At 45.8% G+C, this 13,112-nt stretch overlaps 1 protein-coding gene across 11 annotated transcripts in view; it reads left to right on the top strand.

Annotated features, from left to right (window-relative positions):
* The window catches only part of MLLT6 (MLLT6, PHD finger containing), a 112,821-nt gene that overhangs the window by 42,323 nt on the left and 57,386 nt on the right, over positions 1-13,112 (top strand). For 9 of the 11 annotated variants that reach the window (XR_005555491.1, XR_005555492.1, XR_005555493.1 and 6 more), the window contains exon 8: positions 3,805-3,903. Coding sequence is in view for 8 of the 11 variants with exons in the window: in XM_039333178.1 (XP_039189112.1) it covers positions 3,805-3,903 (99 nt within the window). In the remaining 3 variants the exon portion in view is untranslated. Of the gene's footprint in view, positions 1-610; positions 714-3,804; positions 3,904-13,112 lie in introns of all 11 variants that reach the window. The other 2 variants (XM_039333183.1, XM_039333182.1) reach the window with 1 other exon arrangement.

Genomic DNA, 13,112 nt, shown 5'->3' with positions numbered 1-13,112 from the left:
TGTAGCATCCTGAACAAGAAAATAATCTCTAAGTTTGGAAGTTCTTTGTCCCGGTATCATCTACACTCTGAAATCTTGGTTGGTCTAAGGCATCCCTCACTTTCCTAGACCTAAAAGGCCTCCTACATAAGGTTGTTGTAAGGTTTACAAAATGTCAGAGGCATTTTTCTTTAGGGTCCCCTATCTGTGCCAAGAAAACTGATTTATGGGATGTGATCTTAAATTTAAGATTTAAAAAAGGAATATTTTTGCACACACTAAGAGCTTTTACCATCTTTGACATTATCACTATGTTCCAAAATAATACTTAGCATTGAACCTTAATTAAAGTCATTGTGTTCTAGAACAATATTCCAGCATTGAATCCTAGTTAAAACTCTCCCTGCATGTGATTCAGAGGTGCTCAGTTTGCCCCCCTCCTTGCACAACTTTCACCCACCCCTCGACACACATTTTTCCTGGCTAGGCTATCATGTTTCACCAAAGCTGAGGGTGAGGGAGCCTGCATTCAGATAAAGGCTTGTCCTTGTTTGCAGAAAAGGAAGGGCAGCCCATCAGGCAGGGCACACTAACATATCTGATTGCCCAGCGCTGTCTGCTTTTCCTTCAGTGCCCAGACTTACAAGAAGAGTTGGGGATGGAAGGTGGGGGTAAGCCCTTGCTGGCATCTGAAGAGCTCCTATTTCACTCACCCTGACGTTGGAGAGCTACAAGTTAGTATGTGCAATGTGGGCACCGCCTTCCTGTGCTCAGATGAGAGCTCCCTTTCCTCCTCCCCGTCTCTGCTTTACTTTTTTCCCCTTCTCATTTAACTATCGGCTTTTTTCTGTGCTTGCTCCAATGCCACCCAACCCCCAGCTGCTTGAAACTCCCAGCACTGAGTGTTTAGAGAGACAGACAGACAGACAGAGGGAGAGAGAGAGAGAGAGAGAGAGAGAGAGAGAGAGAGACTTCTTGTTGGTGAACTTTGGGCAGTGAGATGAACTTGGCAGCCCCAATGCGATTTGCAAATCCAGGCATTCCCAGGGCAATTTCTGCTGCAAAGGAGTGTGAAGCGTCGGGAAGGTAGGGGTGGCCTTTTATTTAGTCACATGAAGCATGGCAGCACCCCTTCCTCCTCTCAGATTTTCTAACTAATGACAATATGTGTTGGCGGGGGGGGGGAGAGGAGTTTAGCAAAAAGCAGATGCAAAAACACATTTGTATGGGTACCTGGGTGTCTGCAATGTGTGCTGAAGGGAAGTGAGAGTTCTCAAGGAAGGGAAAACAAGGTACTTGAGAGCCAAAAGGGAAAATGTGAGGTAGGGAATACTGCTGAGTGTATCAGAATGGCTGAGTGAATTTTTCAATTTGATTGTAATATACTGCCACTAACATCCAAAGGGACAAGTCCATAAGTACTTTTGTATTGTCAGAGAAGGAATCCATTCTTTAGGCATGTTTATTTTGTGATTCTTAGTTTACATGACTTCACCTTTCATGCTCTATTTGGCATTTAAGGAGAATTTAATATTGGCAAGAAGTTTATAGATGTGGGCCATGTATACAATAATGATACACAGCAGTGATATCTTTAATATTATTCTTCCACCATTTCCTAGCCTCTGATAGACCACATCCATAGTTCATATATTATATTTTTTGTGGTATATCTTTGATAATTGATCTATATTAAGCTAGGAGATTAAAACTGCATCTAAAAGGACATTAGGACCAATATTGATATGTGTCTTTTAAATCTAAGCTTAAAACACAAAAATAGCAAAAAGACAGTGAAGCCAAGATATTTTATGTTAATATGAATTGTAAATGAAGAACATAAACTTAAAAAATGGCTGGTAAACAAAGAGTCTTTTGTTGATCTAAACAAATCTAATTTGATGTTGCAGGTTTATGAATATTTACTGGGACCAATGTCTACTGCATGTGGTAACAATTCAGTGCATAGATTTGAACTGTGTATGGCTACCTGGAAATACTGGGAACGAGATATGTGACTATACTGTTTATAAAATAATTGTGTGCTTTTTCCCTTTTAAATTTTTCTTGAATTCAAAAACCTGTGGAATCACAGCACCTCTTGGCACCTGCCTGGTTTTTGACCTGCTTGCCTTTGGTTGTTTGTTCCTTTTAAATTCTTTTTCATTCTGCAAAGGAAATACCCATCTCCAACGTACATTTTTTTTCCTGCATTTCTCTACTCATCACATATGCACATTATTTAAAAATAAAAACGGTAAGGGCTATAATCTATACTTTGTTTTGAAATCTGTCCATGTGCCTAAAGCGAAAATAGAAGCCAAAATAAGTTGGGATAACAGGACCCATCACGGGAGGTTAGAGGAACGCACTCAACAGGTGACCTTTTTTGGGGGGGTGGAGAGAACCACAACTTATTCTCAAAATATCAGATCTCATCTCTAATGCAAATGTCACTACCTCAGGTAAGTTTTCAAAAGTAGGTCCAGGTGGAGCAGACTAAGAGGTGACATACTGTAAATCACTAACATCAAAGCCTCCAGGAAAGAGCACAACTGGCACAAAATGTCCATCAAAGTGTCCAGAAGTAGCAATAGCAATAGACTTAGACTTATATACCGCTTCATAGGGCTTTACAGCCCTCTCTAAGCGGTTTACAGTAGCACCTTCCACTGGAGAAACCTTTAGAACAGCCAGGCTCTCATCTTCCTCCATCGTCCACTCAGGAAAAGAGCAGAAAACAAAGGCTGAACCCTGCAGGCAGCCCAGAAGAATAACAAGACTGATGGTCACGTTGAACGCTCCTGGGAAATCCAAGAGAACCAAGAAGGATGTATTTCGTCCAACAGATCACTTTTAAGTTATCTACTAGCGCAACAATGTAGTTTCATGACTGAACAATTCTTAGGCACAGGGCATCAACATAATCTGTCTGTTCTTTCTTCATGTGTGGCCTAAGCTCTACTACTGAGCTTTTTCCAAAAATAAAAATTAGCAATGACATATTATAGAATTGACATATTATAGAAATTGAAATTTACAGCACCAAATCCTTCTTTTAACCGGGGCATAGTTAGAAGGAAAACTGAAAGTCTTCCACAAGTAAAAAATAGAAAATAATTGCTGATTCCCCAAATTGGTTGCCTCACAAATGTAATTTGTCCAAACTTTATTTGGAAGTATCCTACAGTCTTACAAGGAGAATCAGTTCTTTCACACAGACTGGCATGGACAAGTATCTTCATCAAGTAGTTTAACCAATCAATTTGCTGCAACCTCAGCATGTTTAAGAGCATTGTCTGATTTTTGCAAATTGCATTGCCCAAAGGAATGTTTTGGCATAATTTAATTAAGGCTATAAAAAAAGTCACATCTGTAGTCCCTCAGGTGGCAAAGGGTTGTGAGCAGTGATATCTTGCTCATCTTTTTTTTTTTTTTTTTAGCCTACTATTGCTTTGGGTTTTCTGACAGTAAGGCAGACTTTGCTGAAAACTGGAGGGAGGAGAGAGTAATATATATAGATGCTCTAGAGCAGTGTTTCCCAAACTTGACAATTTTAAGGCATGTGGACTTCAACTCCCAGAATTCCACAGCCAGCATTGCTGGCTGTGGAATTCTGGGAGTTGAAGTCCTCATGCCTTAAAATTGTCAAGTTTGGGAAACACTGCTCTAGAGTGAAGATAAGGCTGAAATGGATGGTAAAGGACAAAAACTATTTCTGAGATAATACACTCTTCCGCCTGTATTAGCTTACCCTTATTGTACTTTCTCACCTGTTGCTGGAAAAGGCAAAACTTTAGCTGTGTTTTTGATCTTCTTTTACAGAGTCGAAAAGACAAAGAAAGGCCTAAACAGAAGCACAAGAAGCATTCAGAATCACCCACAAATCTCACACTGTCTTCCACACCCATAGTCACTGAGAAGGTAACGAGAAATATGTGTAAGATATTTATAACAGAGATGAGAGGGTTTTTTTATATATAGCGGCAGCCAGTCTGTGTCCGCTCCAGTCTTTGCCCAAGTATATTCCTACAGTAATTGATGTTAGACGTGCATTCAGTTTTCTCCCAAATGCAGGGTTTTTCATTTGTCTAAAATGGACTGTTTTTCATAGCTCCAAAGATGAATTTATAAATGATGAAATTTGGAAATGAGCATTAATCGCTCAAGTCTTTATACTGTAGGGTTCCCCATATCTATTAAAAATATAGTGCAGCAAGCAAACACATGTTGACTTTTTTAAAAAAAAAATGATTTTCCACATTGGAGAATTCACTCTTCTTTAAATTTAAATGCAGAATGAGAATTTTATACACAGCCTTCTTGAGCACTCTTTTAAGAACAGAAGAAGAGAAAGATAAGAGAAAGGGGAGGGAAAAAATAAGAAAAGAAAATCTTACTCCACATCAATTTGTTTCCGGTTTTAATTGCTTACATTTTCCCTATCTCCACTTCCTCATTGCCTGGTGAACTCCAAGTCACAAGAATTCCATTTTGCAGCTGTTGGCTGCTATGATACAATCACTAAGCTGAGCTCTCCAGTGATTTTAGAAGCATGTCCCAACTTGTTCTTGAAGCACATGTGCCAGTTCAAGCCTCCCATAGCAGTAATAGCTTAATGGCAGAGCTTTGCTTTCTCTTTGTCTTTTTGCAGTCCACTTGTAAACGAGGAGGGAAGTGCAGTCTCTGTTTGCCAGGATCAGATCTCAGATTACCTCTCTATATCAGCCATGACCATAATCAGGCAAAATAAGAACATATAAAACCTTTAGGAGTAATCTTATTTCTACATCCTTTTTTTCAAGAAAGGATTGGCAAGAAATTTTCTGTGTAAAAATTCATCTTTCAGTCTGGTTCTTTGTTCTGCCACTCTGGTATTTAATCTGATTTGAGACAGCTAGATGCTTGCACACAGACATTTTTGCCCTAAAGCATAATGTGGAACTAATGCATTTTGGGGTATTTACAGTAGGTTAGAAATAGGTAATAAGTTTGAAAAGAAATACTTAATAGAAGGTGGCTCTGAGAAGTGTTGCTTTCCATTATCAATGGAGTTTCCTTTGTCCTATGGTCACCTCAGGCCAAATGAGTTTGGCAGGGTTTGGAAGTTATACAAATCTTGCACAATTATTTACAGGAGTTGTATGTACTACAAGCAACAGATCCTCTCAAACTACCTACCTGTTTCTTGAATCTTAAGCTTGCAAACTCATTTTGATTTGAAAACAGCAGCATCCATGGCACACTGCCATAATAGGCTTTGAGATGACAAGATGTACATAAAGACATCACCCAAATGCCCTAATTCTGTATTCATCATCTGATATAAATCAAGTACAGGTGGTGCTCGATTTAAAACCACAATGGAGCCCAAAATTTCCATGATTAAGCAAGAAAGTTGTTAAGTCACTTTTGTCTCATTTTACAACCTTTCTTTTGCCACAATTGTTTAATGAATCACTGCAGTTGTTAAGTTAGTAACATGGTTGTTAAGTGAATCTGGCTTCCCCATTGACTTTGCATGTCAGAGGGTTGCAAAAGAGGCTCACATGATCCAGAGACATTGCAGCTGCCATAAATACATGCCAAGCGTCTGAATTTTGATCACATGATTAAGGATGCTGCAATGGTTGTAAGCGTGAAAAATTACCACATATTCCCTTTTCAATACTGTTGTAACTTTGAATGGTCACTAAACAAATGGTTGTAAGTTGAGCACTACCTGTAAGAATTCCTTGTTTGCCCTCTTCAATAGACACTCTTGCTTGGAAATGTTTAGTTGGTTCTGGAATGGGCTATAATATCACAGGCAGAACACTTTTAGTAATTCTAAGCAGTTGGTTGTTTCCATGCATGACTACTTCACAACAAGGTTTCTCCTATTATTTTAAATTATAGGAGATGGGTTTTTTTAAAGAGTTAATTGGCCATTCTGATTTGGGTTAGAAGGGCTGACTATGTCTGCTGACTTGGAACAAAATGCTTATAATATGCAGAATGCATACAGTTTGAGAACAGAAGATGCTCCAGAGCAGTGGTTCTCAACCTGGGTCTGCAGACCACTGGGGGTCCATAATGTCATCAAAGGGGGTCCATGAAGGCTTGAAGAAATTTTATGATTTAAATCTTGAGTTAAATCTTGGGGGTCGGTGGTCATGGTCTGTAGCCACAAAAGGGGGAGTCCATGGTGAAGAAAGTTTGAGAGCCACTGTTTTAGAGCAAATAGGCCCCAGCCTTTAAAAATTGATGGCAAATCTAATACACTGGTACCAAATTCCGGGATATACTTTAGGCCATTTTAGATGATACTATATATTACATTGCTTACTTCAGAATGTGGTGAGCAGTCCTTCCTACATCCAGGGCTTCTGATATTTTATCCCCAAATCCTGTTACAAGAAACCTGAATACATTCACTGTCGCCCTGAGGTATTAACTTGAAGTTTCAGTCAAATAAAAAGCAAGATATTTTTGCCCTACAGCAAAGGGTTATTTTTAAATTCCTTGCAACACAAGTTTATAATGGATCTTTTAAAAGGAGCACTGAGGCTTTCAAATGAAAATTTAGGATATTTGCCAAATAAGACAATAAAATCATTCAGAAACGAGAGAACATAATCTATGAAACTGGCAAACTGTTTTCTCTTTTCATTTGAATATCATCTTACTAGATGACTGCACAAGACAACCCTCCAACAGACTTGTAGTTTTTCTTTGGTTTTAGTTCTAAAAAGATCTGCTAATAGAGGTTCTCCAGCACAGGAGATGGAGAATCCACCAATGGGTTTTCTCTGTATGCCTGCTCTTGAGACCAAGTTAGCTAAACATGACACGCCCCCTGTTGCTAGGAGTCCCAGTCTTGATTTGGTCTCAAGCTCTTGAAGACATGTCAGGTTTGGCTCTCAGGATTCAAGAGACTATAGTTTGACTTTTGCTTCAGCAGATAGTTTTCCCGTTGCTGAATTCTCCTCTCTTCAACTTCCTTCCTCAGGTCTGTAGGTTATCTTAAAGATTTCTTCCCTTTCCCCTTTACCTACTCTGGGATCAAAGCTGCCTCAGATCGGCTGATCTGAGGCCTGGCTGAGGGGGGGGGTACCATTTTATTTTCCTTTCCCAGCATCTACCCCCCCATCGCAGTCCCCGCGCAGCGCTCTGCACTACCAATTCTTAAATTTAACAAGCCTCAACTGGCCTCTCGAGGATTCAGATGGCCCATTTTAATGGCCAGGGAGTCGCAGACACCATTTTGGGTTGCCACCGAAGGCAACGAAGCCCAGGCAGTGCCGTTTGGAGCCAGAGGAATTCTAATTTCTTGTAAATTCCCTGCACAGCGTCCTGAGACACTGATCTCTCGGCTCTAACAGACATCCCAATATTCTTCCGTGACTCTTCTAATGGGCGCTTTAATGGCCAGAAAGTTGCAGCCGCCATTTTAGTTGCCAAAAAAGAAAGGCAACGAAGGCCAAAAGGGACCGTTCGATTTGCGGGAGCATTTTTCTTCCTTTCTGAACCCAGCCTTTCATACAAAGTCAGCAGATTCAGTAGCAAAGCTCCAGGGTCCACAGCGAGACTTCGGGCCTCTCCAGGGATCCCTCGCGATGGCGCGCGGAGCCTTTTTGGACCACGCAGTTACCCTTTCTCAAGCCAATTAACTGGTACAAGACATAGAATCAGCTCCCGTTGCCTCTCAAGGCTACCAGGCATTTTATCATCATCAGGGGTGCTCAAACGATCCACTACCAAAGCCACCAATTTGAGCTCGTCAGCTACCCTTACCAGGCCTTTCTCCCAGGTCCTCTGCGCCCTTCATTGGGCTTTCTGGTGCACTTTGACTGTCCACCTAAGGCCTCCGGGCGGAGCCCATAGCGGGTCCCAACCGTGCCTTTGGCCTCTTTTCCATAGCCATGACCAGCACCCAGAGAGACTTGTTTACCTGGTCAGGTGGTCAGGGGAGCAGTCCATATTCTCTGCTCCAACTACTCTTCCCGCCAACTGCTTGCCTACCAGAGCTCCCCCTCAGTTTCCCTGAGATAGCTCAACCCAGGATGGAGGATTCAACGGTACCTCAGCCCATGAGCACTGCCTCCCCGTCCTCAAGTTACGCCGGCACAAAACCTCCAAAAGGAGGCAGCAGGCAAACTCAAGAACAAGATTAAGGCCCCCCTGAAAAAGCCTTCCAAGTTGGCGGAGAAGCAAGCCAGCCGTAGGAACCAGGCTCTGAAGAAGGAGTTCTCCAGAGCGCAGAGACAGGCCAGAACAGAGACGAATCATTTGGCGGCCCTGATTTTGACCTCCCTCTAGGCCCCTCAACCTCTGCTCAGGGTGTGTGGTCCTTGGCGGAAGCCCCTACCACACATTGTTCCCCTCCAGTGACAGCTCAGAACACAGCTGCTAGCCCACCCACAGTTCGAGGACTGGAATCCTCGTGCTCGGTCCCTGAGGCCATCTTCACCCCAATGGCGACTGGGTTCAGGGAGCCAGATCTCGGAGACATTTTCTCTGATGGCCGCCTTGAGGCCCTGCTCTCTAAGGTTGTAGATCATGCACTCGCGGCACAGTCTTACCACCCGCCCGGACAAGAGGTTTCCACCTCTGTTATTCTGCCTTATGTACCTCCAGCAGAGGATTCCCTATATCAGGAACTCATGTCTCCCGCCCATTCCTCAATCAGTGGCTACTTGTCCCTGATGGGAGGTGATCAGCCAGATTTCAACTTGTCAGAGGAGGAGGAGCTTCCCCCTGACCCTTCCCCATCAGGAGGCCTTTTCAATCCGGCCTTATTTCTTCCCTTGCTTCGCAAAGCTATCACAATGGCCAACATAGGGTCCAATCAGTTCCCTCAGCCGCAATCCACATCTGAGGCGAGTCTGAACCTGGACTTCTTCGAAACCGTGGAAGCCCAGCACCATGTTCCCTGTCCTTCTATTTTTCTTAAGGAGGTTAAGAAGCAACAGATTTCCCCATCATCTTTCCCCTCCATAGGTGCAACAGACAAAAAGATATTTAGTACCTCTACAGACCTAACTGAGGCCCTGGAGGTACCAAAGATGGATGAAGCCTGGACCTCTCTCGTGTCCCAGACTGCGGTTTCCAGGGACATGGCTGAGGCGTTCAAAGTAGAGGACAGAAAATGGGACTTAACTTTCCAAAAGACCCATCAGTCGGCCGCATGGGCGATTAAAACGGCCACTTGCGCATCCTTTTTTGTCCAAACCACTCTCCTATGGCTTTGTCAGCTTCAGGCCAGGCTCCCTCCTGAGGACATTCGAATCCATCAGGACCTAAGCAAAAGGGTTGTGGCGATGGAGTACGCGTTGGATGCAACTCTACTGTCGGCCAACTTTGCTTCCAGGTCCTTAGCCTCTAACATTACCGCTAGGAGGATGCTATGGCTCAAGCACTGGCAGGCCGACGCCAAAGCCAAGTGGCGTCTCGCAACCACCCCCTACCAAGGCAACCACCTCTTTGGGGAGGCCCTGAATCCGTACCTTGTGGAAAACAAGGACAAGCGGAAAGTCATGGCTCATCTCACCAAATGGTCTGACAAGCGTACCACTTCTTATCCCCGTAGACAGTCCTTTCAGCCAGCTTCGGGCTCAGCAGCCACCCCCTCCTGTACTTTCACGCCCAGACAAGACCGCCCATATGACTGTCCATATGACAGCGCAGGCTTTCGGCCCAGACAGCAGAATCAAAACAAATGGCCATTTCAAGGGGCAGGTTATCCCTTCAGGAAGTCCAAGTGACTCTCATGTCACCCTCCCATAGGGGGCAGGCTGGCCCATTTCTTCCATCAGTGGGAGCTTACAACACAGACAGCTGGGTATTACAGGCCGTCCAATACGGTCTGTCCCTCGAGTTTCTGTCCAGTCCCCCAAGTCACTTCATCACCTGCCCCACATCTTGGGATCCAATCAAGCGAGGGCTTATGCAGGAGGCCATTCATCATCTTTTGGAAATACAGGCCATAGAACCGGTACCGCTGGTTCACAAGGGAAGGGGATTCTACTCCATCCTATTCGTGGTTCCCAAGACCTCAAAGGGATGGAGGGCAATTCTAGACCTCAAGGGTCTGAATTATTACATTGCATACAAAAAATTCAAGATGCAATCACTTCAGTCCATCCTGGGAAGCATCAGACAGGGAGACTTCCTGGTGTCAATAGACCTCACGGAAGCGTATCTCCACATCCCCATCCTTCCAGGTCACTGGCGTTTCCTCAGGTTCTGTTACAGGGGCCATCACTTCCAATACAGGGCCCTCCCATTCGGCCTTTCCTCGGCGCCCAAGGTGTTCACCAAGATCCTGGCTGTTCTGGCTGCCCATCTACAGAAGGTACCGGTGTGCGTCCAGTACTACCTGGATGACATCTTGATCCAAGCGTCCTCCTTCCGGGCAGCCCAGTTGGACCTGGACCTAATGGTTCAGGTCCTCCAACAGCACGGGTTCTCGGTGAACTTCCGGAAAAGCCAGACAGTTCCCTCATCCAGACCTGGGAGCCATCATAGACACCATAAACTGTATGGTCTATCTTTCCCAGGAGCGGTTGGACAGCATCAGGGACCTAGCTCGCCGAGTGTACACAGACCACACCATCCCACTGGTCTTGCTCTCTCAACTACTAGGGATAATGGTCTCCTGCATAGCCATAGTTCCCTGGGCCAGACTCCACTTGCGGGAGCTCCAATGGTTCCTCCTACCATTCCAGCGGTTGAACGCCAGCGCATCCAGCTGGCAGGTGAGGCTCCCGGTCCAAACCCTGAGGTCTCTTCTCTGGTGGTTCTCACAGGCGGTTACCAAGGGGTCACCTTTCAAGGAGCCCAACCGCCTCACAATCGTGACAGACGCCAGCCTGTTCGGCTGGGAAGCCCACCTACAGTCTCAGTTTGCGCAGGGCTGTTGGTCCCACACAGACTTGAGACACAACATCAACTGGCTGGAAGTCAGGGCCATTCACTTAGCTCTTCGCCACTTCCAATACCGGATCAGAGGCCGTCACGTATTGGTCCTTATGGACAACATGGCATCCAAGGCCCACGTGAACCAGCAGGGGGGCACCATGTCCAAGTCCCTCATGTCCAAGGCCCAGTTGCTGGGATCCTGGGCAGAGTCCAACCTGGCCTCCCTCAGGGCTGAGCACATCTCGGGGGAGAAGACCCGGCAGGCAGACTTTCTGAGTCGCTCTACAATAGATCCTCGGAATGGGGACTACATCCGGATCTTTTCTCTGAGATATCCCAAAGGTTCAGCCAACCGATCCTCGATCTATTCGCATCGTCAAGCAATGCCCAACTCCCCAGGTACTTCTCCTGCTATTACTTCCCAGGGGTGGAGGGGACGGATGCCCTGTAGATTCCGTGGCCGGAGGGCCTACTTTACACCTTCCCCCCTCCCACTTATCCCGGCGACCATCCGCAAACTGCAGGCGGAAGTGATCCTCGTGGCCCCGTACTGGCCACGGAGGCCCTCATTTGCCAACCTAATGAATCTCTCCTGTTCTTCGCTGTGGAAGATTCCCCCGCATCGCGTGTCCTTACACCAGGGGGTCCTCCAACACCCAGACCCTCAGTGATTACAGTTAGCCGTCTGGCGCTTGAGCACACAATCATGACTTAAGAGTTGTTCTCGCCACGGACAATCACTATGATTCAGGCCTCTCGTAGACCAGTGACCAATTGTATTTATGATTCCATCTGGAAAAATTTTTGCCATTGGTGCGGAAGGCGGCAACTGGATGTTTACAGATTGACTATTCCTCAGATTGTAGACTACCTTCTTGAGGGTCTGGACAGAGGCCTGGCCCCTGCGACCATTCATAGGTAGGTGGCGGCTCTATCAACGTTGCTCACTAGCGCGAATTCAGTCCCTCTAGTTCACCATCCTAGGATACACGCCTTCATCAAGGGCGCATGCAACACTAGGCCTCCCGTGGTGCACAGTTATCCCTCTTGGGAGCTGCCTGGTGGGCTTTGCGCACTCACGAAACCGCCCTTTGAGCCCATTACTACTATACCGTTACGGGCCTTATCTCACAAGGTCGCATTCCTGGTCGCCATCACGTCAGCCAGACGTATTTCCGAGCTGGCTGCTCTCTCGATCAGGAACGATCTTTGCATCTTCCACCGGGACTGGTTGGTCCTTCGGTTGGATCCCACCTTCGTGCCCAAGGTCAACTCACTTTTCCATAGGGCACAGGAAGTCATTTTGCCTAATTTTTGCCACAATCCTTCCCATGACTTGGACTGGCAGTGGCACACACTGGACGTCCACAGGGCATTGTGGCATTACATCAAGCGCACAGCACCTGTTCACAGGTCTGAGGCCCTCTTTATTTCCTTCCTCCCAGCTTCTCTGGGGCAGAAGGTGTCCGCTTCCACCATAGGCAGGTGGATCAAGGCTTGTATTGCGGAGGCATACCTGTCTTCTTCCCTGTCAGCTCCGAGTCATATCACAGCCCACTCCACTCGCAGCGCTGTGACCTCTGCGGCATGGGCCACTCAGGCGTCCATCGAGGAGATTTGCAGGGCTGTGACATGGTCTTCGCCCTCCTCATTTGTATGTCATTATAGGATTGACCGCTTTGCTTCGGCAGATGCCTCCTTCGGTCGGAGGGTCCTCCAGCAGGTGGTCTCCGGGGAGGTAGAGCCAGCCTTATCTGTTTCCTACCCACTGGGACAATGAGGCTTTGGAATGTCCCATTGGTGGATTCTCCATCTCCTGTGCTGGAGAAGGGGCGTTGTCTTACCTGAACGCCTTTTCTCAGCACGGAGATGGAGAATCCACACCCACCCTTAAGGTCAGTTAGGCTGGTATTAGGGGTTTGAGAGCCAACACCTCGTCCTAGCATCAGCCACTTTCGCCCTCGTCAAGACTGGATCTCCTAGCAACAGGGGGCATGTCAAGTTTGGCTAACTTGGTCTCAAGAGCAGGCAGACAGAGAAAACCCATTGGTGGATTCTCCATCTCCGTGCTGAGAAAAGGCGTTCAGGTAAGACAACGCCCCTTTTCTCTCTTTTTTTATTTTTATTTTATTTATTTTTATTTTTTTATTTCCCATATTTGTTGCTTGGTCTACACTTCCAGATGTTGCTGCTATCCCTCAGCTGAAACAGCCCATTGTTGAGACAAGCTG

Source organism: Crotalus tigris, unplaced genomic scaffold (genome assembly GCF_016545835.1).
Source record: "Crotalus tigris isolate CLP2741 ecotype Arizona unplaced genomic scaffold, ASM1654583v1 scf7180000024472.5447098, whole genome shotgun sequence".
Lineage (NCBI taxonomy): Eukaryota > Metazoa > Chordata > Lepidosauria > Squamata > Viperidae > Crotalus > Crotalus tigris.
This window is presented reverse-complemented; position numbering and strand designations above follow the sequence as displayed.